The sequence below is a fragment of the Heterodontus francisci genome, chromosome 1, assembly GCF_036365525.1.
Source record: "Heterodontus francisci isolate sHetFra1 chromosome 1, sHetFra1.hap1, whole genome shotgun sequence".
In the NCBI taxonomy this organism is placed as follows: Eukaryota; Metazoa; Chordata; class Chondrichthyes; order Heterodontiformes; family Heterodontidae; genus Heterodontus; species Heterodontus francisci.
Genome location: NC_090371.1, coordinates 204,122,651 through 204,141,910, shown reverse-complemented (window position 1 = coordinate 204,141,910; position 19,260 = coordinate 204,122,651). Strand labels below are relative to the sequence as shown.

Sequence of the window (19,260 nt, the reverse complement as noted above, 5' to 3'; positions counted from 1 at the left end):
AAATGCCATGGGATCTTTCATGTCCACCTAAAGGAGCAGACAGGGCCTCACTTTAAAGTTCCATCTGAAAGACAACATCTCTAACAGTACAGTGCTCCCACACTGCAGTGTCAGCCTAGCCCACCCAAGTCCTAGAGTGGGATTTGAACCCATAATCTTTTAATTCAGTAACAAGAGGGCTACCAACTGAGCCACAGCTGACATCTAATGCACAAGTGAGGCCAATCCTATCCTCAAATACCTCCTGTTTTATAGAAGGGATCAGTGGATAGCTATGACAAATGACAATCTTAGTTGATTTTACCCTCTCTTGAGCAAGGTCGTCGAGGTTAATTGTGACATTGTACCTATTTTCCCAGTTGAAACCAGCTAAGTCTGAACAGACCAGTGATTGAATTGAAGACCTTTCCAGTCTTCATGGTTTAAGATATTGGAGGTTGTATGCCCAATTACACATATGACATTGCTCATGATTGACTATTAGATGAAATATTATGATCACCCAATTATTCAGTGTTGGTGCAGGGTCTTCCAACAGTTTATTCAAGTGTTGAAACATTACAGATGAAACTTATGCAAAGAGGTAGATTTTTGTTGTAACCAAGACAAACATAAAACTTGCAGTAACCTTTGTACAACTATCAACAGAAATTCTTCAGCTAAATTGAAGCAATTGGTCGGATTTTCAACTTTACCACCTTAAGGGAATAGTCAATACCCTTAAAAGGGACCCATATCACTCCATTTTCTATTTCATATGGCATGTTGTTACGAGGATCATACAGTCCACCATGATAGTAAATTCCATTTAAATTAGCTGACTGACAACTATTGTACCACCAACCTCCTCCATAAAACTGTGCACAGTTCTCCTCCCATTTATCATTATCTCTGTCATAAGTGCTAAATTTCATGTTTGCATGGGAAGTATATTCCCCATACAATGATAACCCTGCTATTAATGCATCCCCAGCATCCCCAACATAATTGGCAATATTTAGTATATAGCTTTCTGATTCAGAGCCCACAGTTACAGTATATTCAGCATATGCCTCATTCCCTGACCAGTCCTCTAGCTCTATACGAAGGACACTTTCCTTTTGTGTGAGTAAATGGAGGATGTCATTTCCCAGCCAGATATCTCCTTGACCTTGATCATCAATGCTACCAAATCCCCTCTTGTACTCATCCCAGGATCGATTAAAATGAACCGATCCACCCATTCGCTGCTGAACCAAGACCCAGCCACCCAATCCAGTACTCTGATCACAGTAAACTGTCACAACATTAGCACAGCCAGGGGGTTTTATCTTGAATAAACCATCTTCATCACCAAATGCATGTTTTTGTATGATGTCATCACAGTCTGAAAAAGATATGAAAAAACATGTTAAATTGGAAATGCTATATAGAGTAGTTGAACAGAAGTCTGAGTTGGACACAATTCCCAAAAACTGTTGAAACTAATACAGATATATTGCACACACTGACTGTGTCATAAAACATTCCCCAGAAGGCCTCTTGGAAAGTAGCAAACATCAAATTCAAGACTCATCATTCACTAAGACCTTCTATCTTACTAGCCGATGAAAAGTTACAAAAATTAATATGCTTCTAGAATACAAACTATGCCTGTGAAATGAGTTACAGCCGTCTATCAGAAACACCAACCCATGGAACAATGTATAATCACAACCCATTGATTTTATCTGCATTTTGATTTTGCTTTATCTAAAAAAAACATTTTTTTTTTACTTAAATGACACTTAAACATACCTTTCCCAATGTAGCCTTTAATCTTCTGCACTTTATCTGTATTAAAGCTGCGAGCATGTACTTCTGGAAAATTCTCTGCCATTTTATAATCGAACAATAAGCTTGAGTCAAAAGAACGTTGCTTGGTATTTGAGATTTTTGGAAACTCCTTAGAATCCTCTATATTAATGGACTTGTGTCTATTGCTAATGTTAAAAAATTCTATGTGAGATGTATTGCTTTTGGAATCTGTCACTTCTTTGGTTGAAGAGGAGACATGTTTTCCATTGTCAATTGTAGTAGAGTCATCAAAATGCCCTAAATCTGAATAATCAGTGAAATTGCCAGAGCTGCTGGTCTTTGTGTGAGTTGAATTACCAGAAAAGCCCTTACTTGCTTGTGGCAATGATGGTTCCTTAAAGGCTACTTGTTCCAAATTGAGGAATAATAAATCAGGAAAAGTATCTTGATTGACTGTCTGTGTGCCACTATCTTTGGTAAAAGTCTGATTTATGACTGTTTGAGAAACATTTATGGAGTGATATACTTTTTTGGTATGAGAACTGTATGAGGAGCTTGCTTTGACTGAACCTTTTGAGAAATGTAGCTCTTCAGTGCTACTATCTACACTATCATGCATTAAGGCTGTATTAGCTTTCCTTGTGCTGTTAACTCCTTGGGTTAAGGGTATATCGCCCTTTCTTGTGTTGTTCATTCCATCCTGCGTGAAGGACAGATCACTACTCTCTGTGCTAACTGTATGAATGCCGACATCTTTGTCAGTGGATACAGTATTTGTAGTCATAGGTGTAGGAGTTAAGAATGAACCTTCATGATAATCAGAATCTAGATGTGAACTTGCATGTGGTACATCATTTTCTAGAGTAATTAACCTAGTGTGTACGTCTTCCCAGAACTTAGGATATTCATGATCAACATCAGATGAAGATTTGAAGGCAGTTGCTACATCAGATTTCTTCAATAAACTCAGTTTGAGGGTATGTATTGGCTTGTTATATACAATCCTATCCAGTCTCATCTCTGTTATTGATTGGAGGGATTTCTCCATTTGGGCATTATTTTCTTTGTTGATATTGTAAAATATTGATTTGGTACAAGATCCTTTGCAAGATCGTAACTTGATGTCAATGTCAACCTAACAAGAGGAAATAACATTATAATCAAACAGTACCAGTCATCAGTGGGAAAAAAAGAGTTTGGTGAGTTTCTATTTCACTCCCCACACCCCCCACCACCTCATGGGCCATGCACTTCCCAAAGAGCAAGTAGATTGCGAAAGGGATAATGGTTTGCATTACATAATTCTCATGGACGAGTTGCATTGCTCTGACATTAGTGGAGGCATGAGTACATAAGCTGCATACCAATCAGATGCTTAAAGGAAAACATTGACTGAATTAGGATTATTGGGGTGAAATTAGTCTTTGGCAGTTGTACAAAGCAGGTGATAGTGAATTGGTAGCCCATTTTACACTATGCACAATGTTCTTTTCCATTAACTGGCTAGAATGAAGGGGCCATGGATACAAGATTAAGTGTAAGCAATTTAGAACAGAGAGCAAAAGAAACTTCTTTACACAGAGTTTTGAGTCCATGGAATTCACTTCCCATGGTTGAGGCGGAATCTACGCTGACATTCAAGATTAGATTGGATCATGGATGAAGGAAAAGGGGATGAAGGGGTATGGGAACAGGGTGGGCAAATATGATTATGACTCACATGGAGGATAAATGCCATCACAGACAGATTGGGCCAAATGGCCTATTTCCTGTTGTAACTTTTATGTCTTTCTATGTCTTTCTTAACTAAAAACAAAACCTGAAACCCACATTCCAAAACATCTTAGTAAATTGACAATAAAAACTTACTTTAATGATCCTTGGACTGAAAGTACTAATCAGATGCCTAGTTGTCATCCAAGTTCAATGTTTTTAATAATAAAGATAAAAATATATACATCCATTACACACAATAAATAATATATAGTAATATCTTGGGCTATTTATGTGTGTGTTAAAGGTACAAGATTCTCAAGCAGACCATAAGACAGTCCAATCAGAAAGTTTCTACCATCAAAAAAGGCTTTGGGGGCTAAATAGCAAGCAAAATGCCCACAGCACTGAAAATGGCAGTAATGCTGCTGTTAACTAAAGAGAGGCTGGGGCTTACTGCTGACTTTCCATCCACTGTGATTTTTTGAGCCGGAAACAGGCAGGACCCTCATTATGTCATGCAACTGGGCTCTAACGATGTAGTTATGACTGCAATGGAATTTGACTAAAGTACAGTACAATGCTGATCAGTACTGGACCTGGTTACTGTACAGTGTGATAAAATGACCAGAATGGGTTAGAGAATTGGGAGAATGCAGAATGCCATGGGAGTGGCCCCAAGAATTTAAACAAAACAGCGGCAGAGCAGCAGCACAGAGCTGGAAGTGGAAGCAGCATGATGGGAGTGGTCCCAAGGATTTAACAGAAGTGTGGCAGAGCAGCAGCAGAGGGAGCAGAATGGCACAGAGAGAAAAAAAATCACAAAGAGATGTCACAGCAAAAGGAGGGATGACGGAGATAAGTTTACAGGTAAACAGTTGAACAAATGCATAAAATGTAATTAATTAAATAAATAGAATGAATGATTTAGTGATGGCAATGTTGACAGGTAGGGCTGGATTTTACAGGGCTCCTGACGTTGTCCTCCGTGGTGGGTGCCAGAGGATTGCTCTAGCAGCTACCTGCCACACAGCCCAACGCTGGGAGGTCTGGGCCCGATCCTCCCGAAGCAGCGAGAATCCATGGCGCCCCCTCCCCCCACTGCCGCTGGGTGATGGGACCTGCATGTAAATATGTTAATGAATAAAATGAATACATTAAAATACACTTACTTGCCATCTTCCAGGCCCGATGCGATCTTCAGAGCAGCAGCCAGCACTCCCATGCCTTCACTTCCCTGTCTGGGGAAAGCAGGCACGACACTGGTGGAGAAGGCGGGAACCTAAGATTTTTAGTGCGGGGGGGATGGGGGCACAGGGTCAAATTATCATCATCAGTGTAGGGGATGGTGGGAAGGGTGAACTGTGATCTTTGTACAGTCTGCGGGGGGTGGGGGTTGGTGGTTGGTGGGCGAAGGTCATATATAAGGTAAGTGTTTGTGGGGGAAAAGGGCAGATACTTAATTTTATTGTTATTGGGGGGGTTGGGACAGGGGTGTTAGAATTTTATTCCGTACATTGTGGGGGAATATCTCTTTAAAAATGTAAATTTGCTGGCAGTTCTATCTGCCCTTTAAAAATGGCACCACTGACGCCATTACCTGGCATCGGAGAGCCCGCCCACTAAACGTGATTGGGGGGGGTGGGGGCGGGCCGACCCAGGTATTTAAATGACCTGCTGCACATATGGACTGCCATTCTTTTCCCCCAGCACCGTGAGCAGTGGTGGGTGCTTAAAATCCAGCCCAATTACAGCATGTGGGAGTTTGTGAAGAGCATCGTAATCCTGGGCAACCACTTTTGCAGTGTCTACATCACGAGAAGCCTCAGCTCAGAGTTGCTGAGTTGGAGTCTGAGGTGCAGATATATTGGGACATCAGGAAAGGGTAGAGTTACTTGGATACTTTAAGTCACGAGGCAGTCACACCCCCTTAGGTTAGCTGGTAGTACAGGTTTAGTTAGTGGTCAGAGACTGGACGGTGTAACTGAGAGTCAGGTAGCTAAAGGAGCCCCAGGTTCAATGCTGGAGGAGACTTGGCCTTTTCCCTGATCCGACTGGTATGAGGCTTTTGCTGCCTGTGTGGATGAAGGCAAAGTCTGAAGGGTGGATGAGCAAAGTGTCCATCAAAGCATGTTACAGGAAGTAATTCAAGTGGAAGGAGTGAAAAGGGGACAGTATAGGGGAACAGATACTGCTCTCTACAGCTGCAACTGGAGTTCCTAAGATTATGTCGCCTGCTCACTGCGAGGGTTAAAGACATCTCCTTGCAGCTGGTGAAGAACTTGGAATGGGAGGGGGCAGATCCAGTTGCCGGGTTCCAGTTGGGACCAATAACATAGGTTGAACTAGGAATGAACTTAAGGACATAAGAAATAGGAGCTGGAAAAGGCTATTTGTCCCTTTGTGCCTGCTCCGTCATTCAACAACATCACGGCTGATCGTCTACCACAAATCCACTATCCCCATATCCCTTTATTCCCTTAGTACCTAAAAATCTATCAACCTCTGTCTTGAATATACTGAATATAACAACTGAGCCACCACAGTTCTCTGGGATAGAGAATTCCAAAAATTCACAACTCCTTGAGGTTCCGCTGAAAGAGGTTGAGGACCTAGGGTCAAAACTAAAGCACAAAACTTCACAGGTAATAACCTCTGTATTGTTACCTGAGCCATGTGCAAACTGACCAACAGATTAGCAAGTTAAATGCGTGGCTGAAAGTGTGGTGTGGGAGGCATGGGTTATGAATTATGAACCTTGGCAGCTGTATTGGGGAAAGGGAGCTATTCTATTGGGACAGGCTCCACTTAAACTGTCTGGGACCCGTGTCCTGGTGAATTGAATAACTAGGGTGGTAAAGAGGGATTTAAACGAATGAAGGAGAGGGGTGGGAGGATTCAGGAAAGGGTAAATTCTAAGGCTATACAGCAGAATAGTGATTTGGGTAAAAAATCAGCAGAGTGGAGCAGGAACAGTGAGAGTAACAAAGAAAATAGAGCACTAGCGACTAGCATGATGTCAGGAAAAATAGAAAAAATTAAAGCTAAAGGCACTATATTTGAAATGAATCCAGGATGGTGTGTTGCCTTCCTGGTGTCAGGGTCAAGGATGTCACTGAATGGCTGCAGAGCACCTTGAGGGGAGAGGGTGAACAGCCAGCAGTCGTGGTCCACAGTGGTACCAACGACATAGGTAGGAAGAGGGATGTTGGCCTGCAGAAAGTGTTTAGTGAGCTCGCTAAGAAATTAGCAAGCAGGCCTCAAAAATAGTAATCTCCAGATTACTCCCAGTACCACATGCAAGTGAGTATAGAAATAGGATGATAGTGCAGATGAATGTGTGGCTGGAAAGTTGGTGCAGTTACCATTTTTCCTGCCAATCTTTGACTCCAATTTAGTCGTCCCAGATCCATTTTTACCCCATTGAAGTTGGCTTTCCCCCAGTTAATTAATCTTATTCTGGATTGTTATTTGTCCTTTTTCATAGTCAGCTTAAACCTTATAATACATTGATCACTGTTCTCTAAATGTTCTCCGACTAACACTTGATCCACTTAGCCCACCTCATTACAAAGGACCAGGTTAAGATAACCAGTAAAGATAAGCCCAGCAATTACAGGGCAATCAGTTTAACTTTGGGAGTGGAGAAAATTCTAGAAAGAATACTTCGGGACAAAATTAATAGTCACATGGACAAATGCAGGTTAATTAAGGAAAGCCAGCATGGATTTCTTAAGGGAAAATCATGTTCAACGGACATGCTGGAGTTTTCTGAGGAGGTAACAGAGAGGGTTGATGAAGGCAATGCTGTTGATGTGGTGCCCATGGTTTTCCAAAAGGCGTTGGATACAGTGCCACACAACAGACTGGTGAGCAAAGTTATGGCTCATGGAATAAATGGAAGAGTAGCAACATGGATACAGAATTGGATGAGTGACAGGAAACAGAGTAGTGGTTAATGGATGTTTTTTGGGCTGCAGGAGAGTTTGTAGTGGAGTTCTCCAGAGGTCTGTTTTGGGACCCTTGCTTTTCCTGATATATATTAATGACTTAGTCCTTGCTGTACAGGGCACAATTTGAAAGTTTGCAGATGATACGAAACTTGGAAGCATTGAGAACTGTGAGGAGGATCGTGTAGAACTTCAAAAGGACATAGACAAGTTGGTGGAATGGGCAGACAGGTGGCAGATGAGGTTCAATTACGAGAAATGTAAAGTGATTCATTTTGGTAGGAAGAACATGGAGAGACAATATAAAATAAAGGGTACAACTCTAAAGGGTGTGCAGGGGCAGAGGAACCTGGGTGTATATGTGCATAAGTCATTGAAGGTGGCAGGACAGGTTGAGAGAGCGATTAATAAAGAATACAGTATCCTGGCTTTTATTAATAGGGACATAGAGTACAAGAGCAAGGACGTTATGTTGAACTTGTAGAAAATACTAGTTTGGCCTCAGGTGGAGTATTGCGTCCAGTTCTGGGTGCCGCACTTTAGGAAGTATGGAAAGAAAGGGTGCAAAAAAGATTCATGAGAATGATTTCAGGGGTGAGGAACTTCAGTTCTAAAGTTAGATTGGAGAAGTTGGGACTGTTCCTTGAAAAGAAGACTGAGAGATTTGATAGAGGTATTCAAACTCATAGGATTCTGGACAGACTATAAAGGGAGGAACTGATCCCACTTGTCAAAGGATCGAGGATGAGAGGGCACAGATTTAATGTAATTGGTAAGAGAAGCAAATATGACATGAGGAAAATCTTTTACATTGTGTGTGTGGTTAGGATCTGGAATGCACTGCCTGAGAGTGTGATGCAGGCAGGTTCAACTGAAGCATTCAAAAGGGAATTAGACTGTTATATGAAAAGGAAGAATGTACAGGGTTACATGGAGAAGGGGGGTAGCAGCACTAAATGAATTGCTCATTCGGAGAGCCGGTGCAGACATGATGGACTGAATGGCCTCCTTCTGCACAATAACACTTCTGTGATTCTGTTCCAGAGCCCCCTCCTGACAGCTGTCTGCTGTCCCAGAGACCCTGCCCGATTGCAGCCTGCTGTAGTAGAGACCCGGCCTGACAGCTCCCTGCTGCACGAGAGACCCTGCCCGATTGCTTCCTGCTGCACTAGAGACCCTGCCTGACAGCTGCCTGCTGCACTCGAGACTCTGCCTGACAGCTGCCTGCTGTACCAGAGACCCTGCCTGACAGGTGCCTGCTGCACTCGAGACCCTGCCTGACAGCTGCCTGCTGCACTCGAGACTCTGCCTGACAGCTGCCTGCTGTACTAGAGACCCTGCCTGACAGCTGCCTGCTGCACTCGAGACCCTGCCTGACAGCTGCCGTCTGTACTCGAGACCCTGCATGACAGCTGCCTGCTGTACTCGAGACCCTGCCCGACAGCTGCCTGCTGTACTCGAGACCATGCCTGACAGCTGCCTGCTGTACTCGAGACCCTGCTCGATTGCTTCCTGCTGTCCGAGAGACCCTGCCTGACAGCTGCCTGCTGCACTCGAGACCTGCCGTACCATAGACCCTGTCCGATTGCTGCCTGCCGTACACGAGACCCTGCCAGATTGCTGCCTGCTGTACTCGAGACCCGTCCGATTGCTGCCTGCTGTACTCGAGACCCTGTCCGATTGCTGCCTGCTGTACCCGAGACCCTGTCCGATTGCTGCCTGCCGTACACGAGACCCTGCCCGATTGCTGCCTGCTGTACTCGAGACCCATCCGATTGCTGCCTGCTGTACTCGAGACCCTGTCCGATTGCTGCCTGCTGTACTCGAGACCCTGCCTGACAGCTGCCTGCTGTACTAGAGACACTGCCTGACAGCTGCCTGCTGCACTCGAGACCCTGCCTGACAGCTGCCTGCTGTACTAGAAACCCTGCCTGACAGCTGCCTGCAGCACCCGAGACCCTGCCTGTCAACTGCCGGCTGTACTCGAGACCCTGCCAGACAGCTGCCTGCTGTACTCGAGACCCTGCCCGACAGCTGCCTGCTGTACTCGACACCCTGCCTGACAGCTGTCTGCTTTACTCGAGACCCTTTCCGATTGCTGCCGGCTGTACTTGAGAACCTGTCCCATTGCTGCCAGCTGCACTAGCGACCCTGCCTGACAGCTGTCTGCTTTACTCGAGACCCTGCCCGATTGCTGCCTGCTGCACTCGAGACCCTGTCCGATTGCTGCCTGCTGTACTCGACACCCTGTCCGATTGCTGCCTGCCGCACTCGAGACACTGTCCGATTGCTGCCTGCTGTACTAGAGACCCTGACCGATTGCTGCCTGCTGTACTAGAGACCCTGTCCGATTGCTGCCTGCTGCACTCGAGACCCTGTCCCATTGCTGCCAGCTGCACTAGCGACCCTGCCTGACAGCTGTCTGCTTTACTCGAGACCCTGCCCGATTGCTGCCTGCTGCACTCGAGACCCTGTCCGATTGCTGCCTGCTGTACTCGACACCCTGTCCGATTGCTGCCTGCCGCACTCGAGACACTGTCCGATTGCTGCCTGCTGTACTAGAGACCCTGACCGATTGCTGCCTGCTGTACTAGAGACCCTGTCCGATTGCTGCCTGCTGCACTCGAGACCCTGTCCAATTGCTGCCTGCAGTACTCGAGACCCTGTCCAATTGCTGCCTGCTGCACTCGAGACCCTGTGCGATTGCTGCCTGCTGTACTCGAGACCCTGTCCGATTGCTGCCGGCTGTACTTGAGACCCTGCTCGATTGCTGCCTGCTGTACTCGAGACCCTGTCCCACTGCTGCCTGCTGTACTCGAGACCCTGCCTGACAGCTGCCTGCTGTACTCGAGACCCTGCCCGACAGCTGCCTGCTGTACTCGACACCCTGCCTGACAGCTGTCTGCTTTACTCGAGACCCTGTCCGATTGCTGCCGGCTGTACTTGAGACCCTGCTCGATTGCTGCCTGCTGTACTCGAGACCCTGCCCGTTTGCTGCCTGCTGTACTCGAGAACCTGTCCGATTGCTGCCTGCTGTACTCGAGACACTGTCCGATTGCTGCCTGCTGTACTCGAGACCCTGCCCGTTTGCTGCCTGCTGTACTCGAGACCCTGTCCGATTGCTGCCTGCTGGACTAGAGACCCTGTCCGATTGCTGCCTGCTGGACTAGAGACCCTGTCCCACTGCTGCCTGCTGTACTCGAGACCCTGTCCAATTGCTGCCTGCTGTACTCGAGACACTGTCCGATTGCTGCCTGCTGTACTCGAGACCCTGCCCGTTTGCTGCCTGCTGTACTCGAGACCCTGTCCGATTGCTGCCTGCTGGACTAGAGACCCTGTCCGAGTGCTGCCGGCTGTACTCGAGACCCTGCCTGACAGCTGACTGCTGCACTCGAGACCCTGCCTGACAGCTGCCTGTTGTACTAGAGACCCTGTTGACAGCTGCCTGCTGCACTCGAGACCCTGCCTGACAGCTGCCTGCTGTACTAGAGACCCTGCCTGACAGCTGCCTGCTGTACTCGAGAACCTGCCCGACAGCTGCCTGCTGTACTCGAGACTCTGCCTGACAGCTGCCTGCTGCACTCGAGACCCTGCCTGACAGCTGCCTGCTGTACTAGAGACCCTGCCTGACAGCTGCCTGCTGCACTCGAGACCCTGCCCGATAACTGCCTGCTGTTCTCGAGACCCTGCCCGCTTGCTGCCTGCTGTACTAGAGACCCTGTCCGATTGCTGCCTGCTGTACTCGAGACCTTGCCCTATTGCTGCCTGCCTTTCTAGAGACCCTGCCTGACAGCTGCCTGCCTTTCCAGAGACCCTGCCCGATTGCTGCCTGCTGTACTCGAGACCCTGCCTGACAGCTGCATGCTGCACACGAGACAATGCCTGACAGCTGCCTGCTGTACTCGAGACCCTGACTGACAGCTGCATGCTGCACTCGAGACAATGCGTGACAGCTGCCTGCCTTTCTCGAGCCCCTGTCCGATTGCTGCCTGCTGTACTCGACACCCTGTCCGATTGCTGCCTGCCACACTCGAGACACTGTCCGATTGCTGCCTGCTGTACTAGAGACCCTGCCTGACAGCTGCATGCTGCACACGAGACAATGCCTGACAGCTGCCTGCCTTTCCAGAGACCCTGCCCGATTGCTGCCTGCTGTACTCGAGACCCTGCCTGACAGCTGCATGCTGCACACGAGACAATGCCTGACAGCTGCCTGCTGTACTCGAGACCCTGACTGACAGCTGCATGCTGCACTCGAGACAATGCCTGACAGCTGCCTGCCTTTCTCGAGCCCCTGTCCGATTGCTGCCTGCTGTACTCGACACCCTGTCCGATTGCTGCCTGCCACACTCGAGACCCTGTCCGATTGCTGCCTGCTGCACTCGAGACCCTGTCCAATTGCTGCCTGCTGTACGAGAGACCCTGTCCGATTGCTGCCTGCTGTACTAGAGACCCTGTCCGATTGCTGCCTGCTGTACTAGAGACCCTGTCCGATTGCTGCCTGCTGCACTCGAGACCCTGTCCGATTGCTGCCTGCTGTACTAGAGACCCTGTCCGATTGCTGCCTGCTGTACTAGAGACCCTGTCCAATTGCTGCCTGCTGCACTCGAGACCCTGTCCGATTGCTGCCTGCTGTACTAGAGACCCTGTCCGATTGCTGCCTGCAGTACTCGAGACCCTGTCCGATTGCTGCCTGCTGTACTCGAGACCCTGCCTGACAGCTGCCTGCTGTACTCGAGACACTGTCCAATTGCTGCCGGCTGTACTTGAGACCCTGTCCAATTGCTGCCTGCTGTACTCGAGACCCTGTCCGATTGCTGCCTGCTGTACTTGAAACCCTGCCTGACAGCTGCCTGCTGTAGTCGAGACCCTGTCCAATTGCTGCCTGCTGTACTCGAGACCCTGTCCAATTGCTGCCTGCTGTGCTACTGACCCTGCCCGATTGCTGCCTGCCGTAGTAGAGACCCTGCCTTACAGCTGTCTGCTGTACTAGAGACCCTGCCAGACAGCTGCCTGCTGTACTAGAGACCCTGTCCGATTGCTTCCTGCTGTACTAGAGACCATGCCTGACAGCTGCCTGCTGTACTCGAGACCCTGCCTGACAGCTGCCTGCTGTACTAGAGACCCTGCCTGACAGCTGCCTGCTGTACTCGTGACCCTGCCTGACAGCTGCCTGCTGTACTCGAGACTCTGCCTGACAGCTGCCTGCTGCACTCGAGACCCTGTCCAATTGCTGCCTGCTGTACTCGAGACCCTGTCCGATTGCTGCCTGCTGTACTCGAGACCCTGCCTGACAGCTGCCTGCTGTACTAGAGACCCTGTCCGATTGCTTCCTGCTGTACTCGAGACCCTGCCTGACAGCTGCCTGCTGTACTCGAGACCCTGTCCAATTGCTGCCGGCTGTACTCGAGACCCTGTCCAATTGCTGCCTGCTGTACTCGAGACCCTGTCCGATTGCTGCCTGCTGTACTCGAGACCCTGTCCGATTGCTGCCTGCTGTACTCGAGACCCTGCCTGACAGCTGCCTGCTGTACTCGAGACCCTGTCCAATTGCTGCCGGCTGTACTCGAGACCCTGTCCAATTGCTGCCTGCTGTATTCGAGACCCTGTCCAATTGCTGCCGGCTGTACTCGAGACCCTGTCCAATTGCTGCCTGCTGTACTCGAGACCCTGTCCAATTGCTGCCTGCTGTACTCGAGACCCTGTCCAATTGCTGCCTGCTGTACTCGAGACCCCGTCCAATTGTTGCCTGCTGTACTCGAGACCCTGCCCGATTGCTGCCTGCTGTGCTACTGACCCTGCCCGATTGCTGCCTGCTGTACTAGAGACCCTGCCAGACAGATGCCTGCTGTACTAGAGACCCTGCCAGACAGCTGCCTGCTGCACTCGAGACCCTGTCCGATTGCTTCCTGCTGTACTAGAGACCCTGTCCGATTGCTGCCTGCTGCACTCGAGACCCTGTCCGATTGCTGCCTGCTGTATTCGAGACCCTGCCCGATTGCTGCCTGCTGTACTCGAGACCCTATCCGATTGCTGCCTGCTGTACTCGAGACCCTGCCTGACAGCTGCCTGCTGTACTAGAGACTCTGTCCGATTGCTGCCTGCCGTACTCGAGACCCTGTCCGATTGCTGCCTGCCGTACTCGAGACCCTGTCCGATTGCTGCCCGCTGTATTCGAGACCCTGTCCGATTGCTGCCTGCTGTACTCGAGACCCTGTCCGATTGCTGCCTGCTGTACTCGAGACCCTGTCCGATTGCTGCCTGCTGTACTCGAGACCCTATCCGATTGCTGCCTGCTGGACTAGAGACCCTGTCCGATTGCTGCCTGCTGTAGCCGAGACCCTGTCCGATTGCTGCCTGCTGTACTCGAGACCCTGTCCGATTGCTGCCTGCTGTACTCGAGACCCTGCCCGATTGCTGCCTGCTGTACTAGAGACCCTGTCCGATTGCTGGCTGCTGTACTCGAGACCCTGTCCCATTGCTGCCTGCTTTACCAGAGACCCTGCCTGACAGCTGCCTGCTGCACTCGAGACCCTGCCTGACAGCTGCCTGCCGTACCAGAGACCCTGCCTGACAGCTGCCTGCTGTACTCGAGACCCTGCCCGCTTGCTGCCTGCTGTACTAGAGACCCTGTCCGATTGCTGGCTGCTGTACTCGAGACCTTGCCCGATTGCTGCCTGCCTTTCTAGGGACCCTGTCCGATTGCTGGCTGCTGTACTCGAGACCCTGCCCGATTGCTGGCTGCTGTACTCGAGACCCTGCCCGATTGCTGCCTGCTGTACTCGAGACCCTGCCCGATTGCTGGCTGCTGTACTCGAGACCCTGCCCGATTGCTGCCTGCTGTACTCGAGACCCTGTCCGATTGCTGTCTGCTTTACTCGAGATCCTGCCTGACAGCTGCCTGCTGTACTAGAGACCCTGCTTGACAGCTGCCTGCTGCACTCGAGACCCTGCCTGACAGCTGCCTGCTGTACTAAGGACCCTGCCTGACAGCTGCCTGCTGTACTCGAGACTCTGCCTGACAGCTGCCTGCTGTACTGGAGACCCTGCCTGACAGCTGCCTGCTGCACTCGAGACCCTGCCCGATAATTGCCTGCTGTTCTCGAGACCCTGCCCGCTTGCTGCCTGCTGTACTAGAGACCCTGTCCGATTGCTGCCTGCTGTACTCGAGACCTTGCCCTATTGCTGCCTACCTTTCTAGAGACCCTGCCTGACAGCTGCCTGCCTTTCCAGAGACCCTGCCGGATTGCTGCCTGCTGTACTCGAGACCCTGCCCGATTGCTGCCTGCTGTACTCGAGACCCTGCCTGACAGCTGTATGCTGCACTCGAGACAATGCCTGACAGCTGCCTGCCTTTCTCGAGACCCTGTCCGATTGCTGCCTGCTGTACTCGACACCCTGTCCGATTGCTGCCTGCCGCACTAGAGACACTGACCGATTGCTGCCTGCAGTACTCGAGACCCTGTCCGATTGCTGCCTGCAGTACTCGAGACCCTGTCCGGTTGCTGCCTGCAGTACTAGAGACCCTGTCCGATTGCTGCCTGCTGTACTCGAGACCCTGTCCAATTGCTGCCTGCTGTACTAGAGACCCTGTCCAATTGCTGCCTGCTGTACTCGAGACCCTGTCCAATTGCTGCCTGCTGTACTAGAGACCCTGTCCAATTGCTGCCTGCTGGACTAGAGACCCTGACCAATTGCTGCCTGCTGTACTAGAGACCCTGTCCAATTGCTGCCTGCTGTACTCGAGCCCCTGTCCAATTGCTGCCTGCTGTACTCGAGACCCTGTCCAATTGCTGCCTGCTGCACTCGAGACCCTGCCCGATTGCTGCCTGCCGTACTCGAGACCCTGCCTGACAGCTGCCTGCTGTACTCGAGACCCTGCCTGACAGCTGCCTGCTGTACTAGAGACCCTGCCTGACAGCTGCCTGCTGTACTCGAGACCCTGCCTGACAGCTGCCTGCTGTACTAGAGACCCTGTCCGATTGCTGCCTGCCGTACTCGAGACCCTGTCCGATTGCTGCCTGCCGCACTCGAGACACTGTCCGATTGCTGCCTGCTGTACTAGAGACCCTGACCGATTGCTGCCTGCTGTACTAGAGACCCTGTCCGATTGCTGCCTGCTGCACTCGAGACCCTGTCCCATTGCTGCCAGCTGCACTAGCGACCCTGCCTGACAGCTGTCTGCTTTACTCGAGACCCTGCCCGATTGCTGCCTGCTGCACTCGAGACCCTGTCCGATTGCTGCCTGCTGTACTCGACACCCTGTCCGATTGCTGCCTGCCGCACTCGAGACACTGTCCGATTGCTGCCTGCTGTACTAGAGACCCTGACCGATTGCTGCCTGCTGTACTAGAGACCCTGTCCGATTGCTGCCTGCTGCACTCGAGACCCTGTCCAATTGCTGCCTGCAGTACTCGAGACCCTGTCCAATTGCTGCCTGCTGCACTCGAGACCCTGTGCGATTGCTGCCTGCTGTACTCGAGACCCTGTCCGATTGCTGCCGGCTGTACTTGAGACCCTGCTCGATTGCTGCCTGCTGTACTCGAGACCCTGTCCCACTGCTGCCTGCTGTACTCGAGACCCTGCCTGACAGCTGCCTGCTGTACTCGAGACCCTGCCCGACAGCTGCCTGCTGTACTCGACACCCTGCCTGACAGCTGTCTGCTTTACTCGAGACCCTGTCCGATTGCTGCCGGCTGTACTTGAGACCCTGCTCGATTGCTGCCTGCTGTACTCGAGACCCTGCCCGTTTGCTGCCTGCTGTACTCGAGACCCTGTCCGATTGCTGCCTGCTGTACTCGAGACACTGTCCGATTGCTGCCTGCTGTACTCGAGACCCTGCCCGTTTGCTGCCTGCTGTACTCGAGACCCTGTCCGATTGCTGCCTGCTGGACTAGAGACCCTGTCCGATTGCTGCCTGCTGGACTAGAGACCCTGTCCCACTGCTGCCTGCTGTACTCGAGACCCTGTCCAATTGCTGCCTGCTGTACTCGAGACACTGTCCGATTGCTGCCTGCTGTACTCGAGACCCTGCCCGTTTGCTGCCTGCTGTACTCGAGACCCTGTCCGATTGCTGCCTGCTGGACTAGAGACCCTGTCCGAGTGCTGCCGGCTGTACTCGAGACCCTGCCTGACAGCTGACTGCTGCACTCGAGACCCTGCCTGACAGCTGCCTGTTGTACTAGAGACCCTGTTGACAGCTGCCTGCTGCACTCGAGACCCTGCCTGACAGCTGCCTGCTGTACTAGAGACCCTGCCTGACAGCTGCCTGCTGTACTCGAGAACCTGCCCGACAGCTGCCTGCTGTACTCGAGACTCTGCCTGACAGCTGCCTGCTGCACTCGAGACCCTGCCTGACAGCTGCCTGCTGTACTAGAGACCCTGCCTGACAGCTGCCTGCTGCACTCGAGACCCTGCCCGATAACTGCCTGCTGTTCTCGAGACCCTGCCCGCTTGCTGCCTGCTGTACTAGAGACCCTGTCCGATTGCTGCCTGCTGTACTCGAGACCTTGCCCTATTGCTGCCTGCCTTTCTAGAGACCCTGCCTGACAGCTGCCTGCCTTTCCAGAGACCCTGCCCGATTGCTGCCTGCTGTACTCGAGACCCTGCCTGACAGCTGCATGCTGCACACGAGACAATGCCTGACAGCTGCCTGCTGTACTCGAGACCCTGACTGACAGCTGCATGCTGCACTCGAGACAATGCGTGACAGCTGCCTGCCTTTCTCGAGCCCCTGTCCGATTGCTGCCTGCTGTACTCGACACCCTGTCCGATTGCTGCCTGCCACACTCGAGACACTGTCCGATTGCTGCCTGCTGTACTAGAGACCCTGCCTGACAGCTGCATGCTGCACACGAGACAATGCCTGACAGCTGCCTGCCTTTCCAGAGACCCTGCCCGATTGCTGCCTGCTGTACTCGAGACCCTGCCTGACAGCTGCATGCTGCACACGAGACAATGCCTGACAGCTGCCTGCTGTACTCGAGACCCTGACTGACAGCTGCATGCTGCACTCGAGACAATGCCTGACAGCTGCCTGCCTTTCTCGAGCCCCTGTCCGATTGCTGCCTGCTGTACTCGACACCCTGTCCGATTGCTGCCTGCCACACTCGAGACCCTGTCCGATTGCTGCCTGCTGCACTCGAGACCCTGTCCAATTGCTGCCTGCTGTACGAGAGACCCTGTCCGATTGCTGCCTGCTGTACTAGAGACCCTGTCCGATTGCTGCCTGCTGTACTAGAGACCCTGTCCGATTGCTGCCTGCTGCACTCGAGACCCTGTCCGATTGCTGCCTGCTGTACTAGAGACCCTGTCCGATTGCTGCCTGCTGTGCTAGAGACCCTGTCCAATTGCTGCCTGCTGCACTCGAGACCCTGTCCGATTGCTGCCTGCTGTACTAGAGACCCTGTCCGATTGCTGCCTGCAGTACTCGAGACCCTGTCCGATTGCTGCCTGCTGTACTCGAGACCCTGCCTGACAGCTGCCTGCTGTACTCGAGACACTGTCCAATTGCTGCCGGCTGTACTTGAGACCCTGTCCAATTGCTGCCTGCTGTACTCGAGACCCTGTCCGATTGCTGCCTGCTGTACTTGAAACCCTGCCTGACAGCTGCCTGCTGTACTCGAGACCCTGTCCAATTGCTGCCTGCTGTACTCGAGACCCTGTCCAATTGCTGCCTGCTGTGCTACTGACCCTGCCCGATTGCTGCCTGCCGTAGTAGAGACCCTGCCTGACAGCTGTCTGCTGTACTAGAGACCCTGCCAGACAGCTGCCTGCTGTACTAGAGACCCTGTCCGATTGCTTCCTGCTGTACTAGAGACCATGCCTGACAGCTGCCTGCTGTACTCGAGACCCTGCCTGACAGCTGCCTGCTGTACTAGAGACCCTGCCTGACAGCTGCCTGCTGTACTCGTGACCCTGCCTGACAGCTGCCTGCTGTACTCGAGACTCTGCCTGACAGCTGCCTGCTGCACTCGAGACCCTGTCCAATTGCTGCCTGCTGTACTCGAGACCCTGTCCGATTGCTGCCTGCTGTACTCGAGACCCTGTCCGATTGCTGCCCGCTGTATTCGAGACCCTGTCCGATTGCTGCCTGCTGTACTCGAGACCCTGTCCGATTGCTGCCTGCTGTACTCGAGACCCTGTCCGATTGCTGCCTGCCGTACTCGAGACCCTGTCCGATTGCTGCCCGCTGTATTCGAGACCCTGTCCGATTGCTGCCTGCTGTACTCGAGACCCTGTCCGATTGCTGCCTGCTGTACTCGAGACCCTGTCCGATTGCTGCCTGCTGTACTCGAGACCCTATCCGATTGCTGCCTGCTGGACTAGAGACCCTGTCCGATTGCTGCCTGCTGTAGCCGAGACCCTGTCCGATTGCTGCCTGCTGTACTCGAGACCCTGTCCGATTGCTGCCTGCTGTACTCGAGACCCTGCCCGATTGCTGCCTGCTGTACTAGAGACCCTGTCCGATTGCTGGCTGCTGTACTCGAGACCCTGTCCCATTGCTGCCTGCTTTACCAGAGACCCTGCCTGACAGCTGCCTGCTGCACTCGAGACCCTGCCTGACAGCTGCCTGCCGTACCAGAGACCCTGCCTGACAGCTGCCTGCTGTACTCGAGACCCTGCCCGCTTGCTGCCTGCTGTACTAGAGACCCTGTCCGATTGCTGGCTGCTGTACTCGAGACCTTGCCCGATTGCTGCCTGCCTTTCTAGGGACCCTGTCCGATTGCTGGCTGCTGTACTCGAGACCCTGCCCGATTGCTGGCTGCTGTACTCGAGACCCTGCCCGATTGCTGCCTGCTGTACTCGAGACCCTGCCCGA

General features: G+C 51.8%; 1 protein-coding gene across 1 annotated transcript in view; it reads right to left on the bottom strand.

Annotated features, from left to right (window-relative positions):
* Positions 1-455: 455 nt before the first annotated feature.
* Positions 456-19,260, bottom strand: part of LOC137354038 (fibrinogen alpha chain-like) — a 73,390-nt gene continuing 54,585 nt past the window's right edge. Inside the window, exons 5-6 of the mRNA XM_068020115.1 lie at positions 1,777-2,911; positions 456-1,366 (exon numbers count right to left, since the gene is read on the bottom strand). Of these exons, the coding sequence (XP_067876216.1) occupies positions 660-1,366; positions 1,777-2,911 (1,842 nt within the window). The 3' untranslated portion in view covers positions 456-659. The remainder of the gene's footprint in view (positions 1,367-1,776; positions 2,912-19,260) is intronic.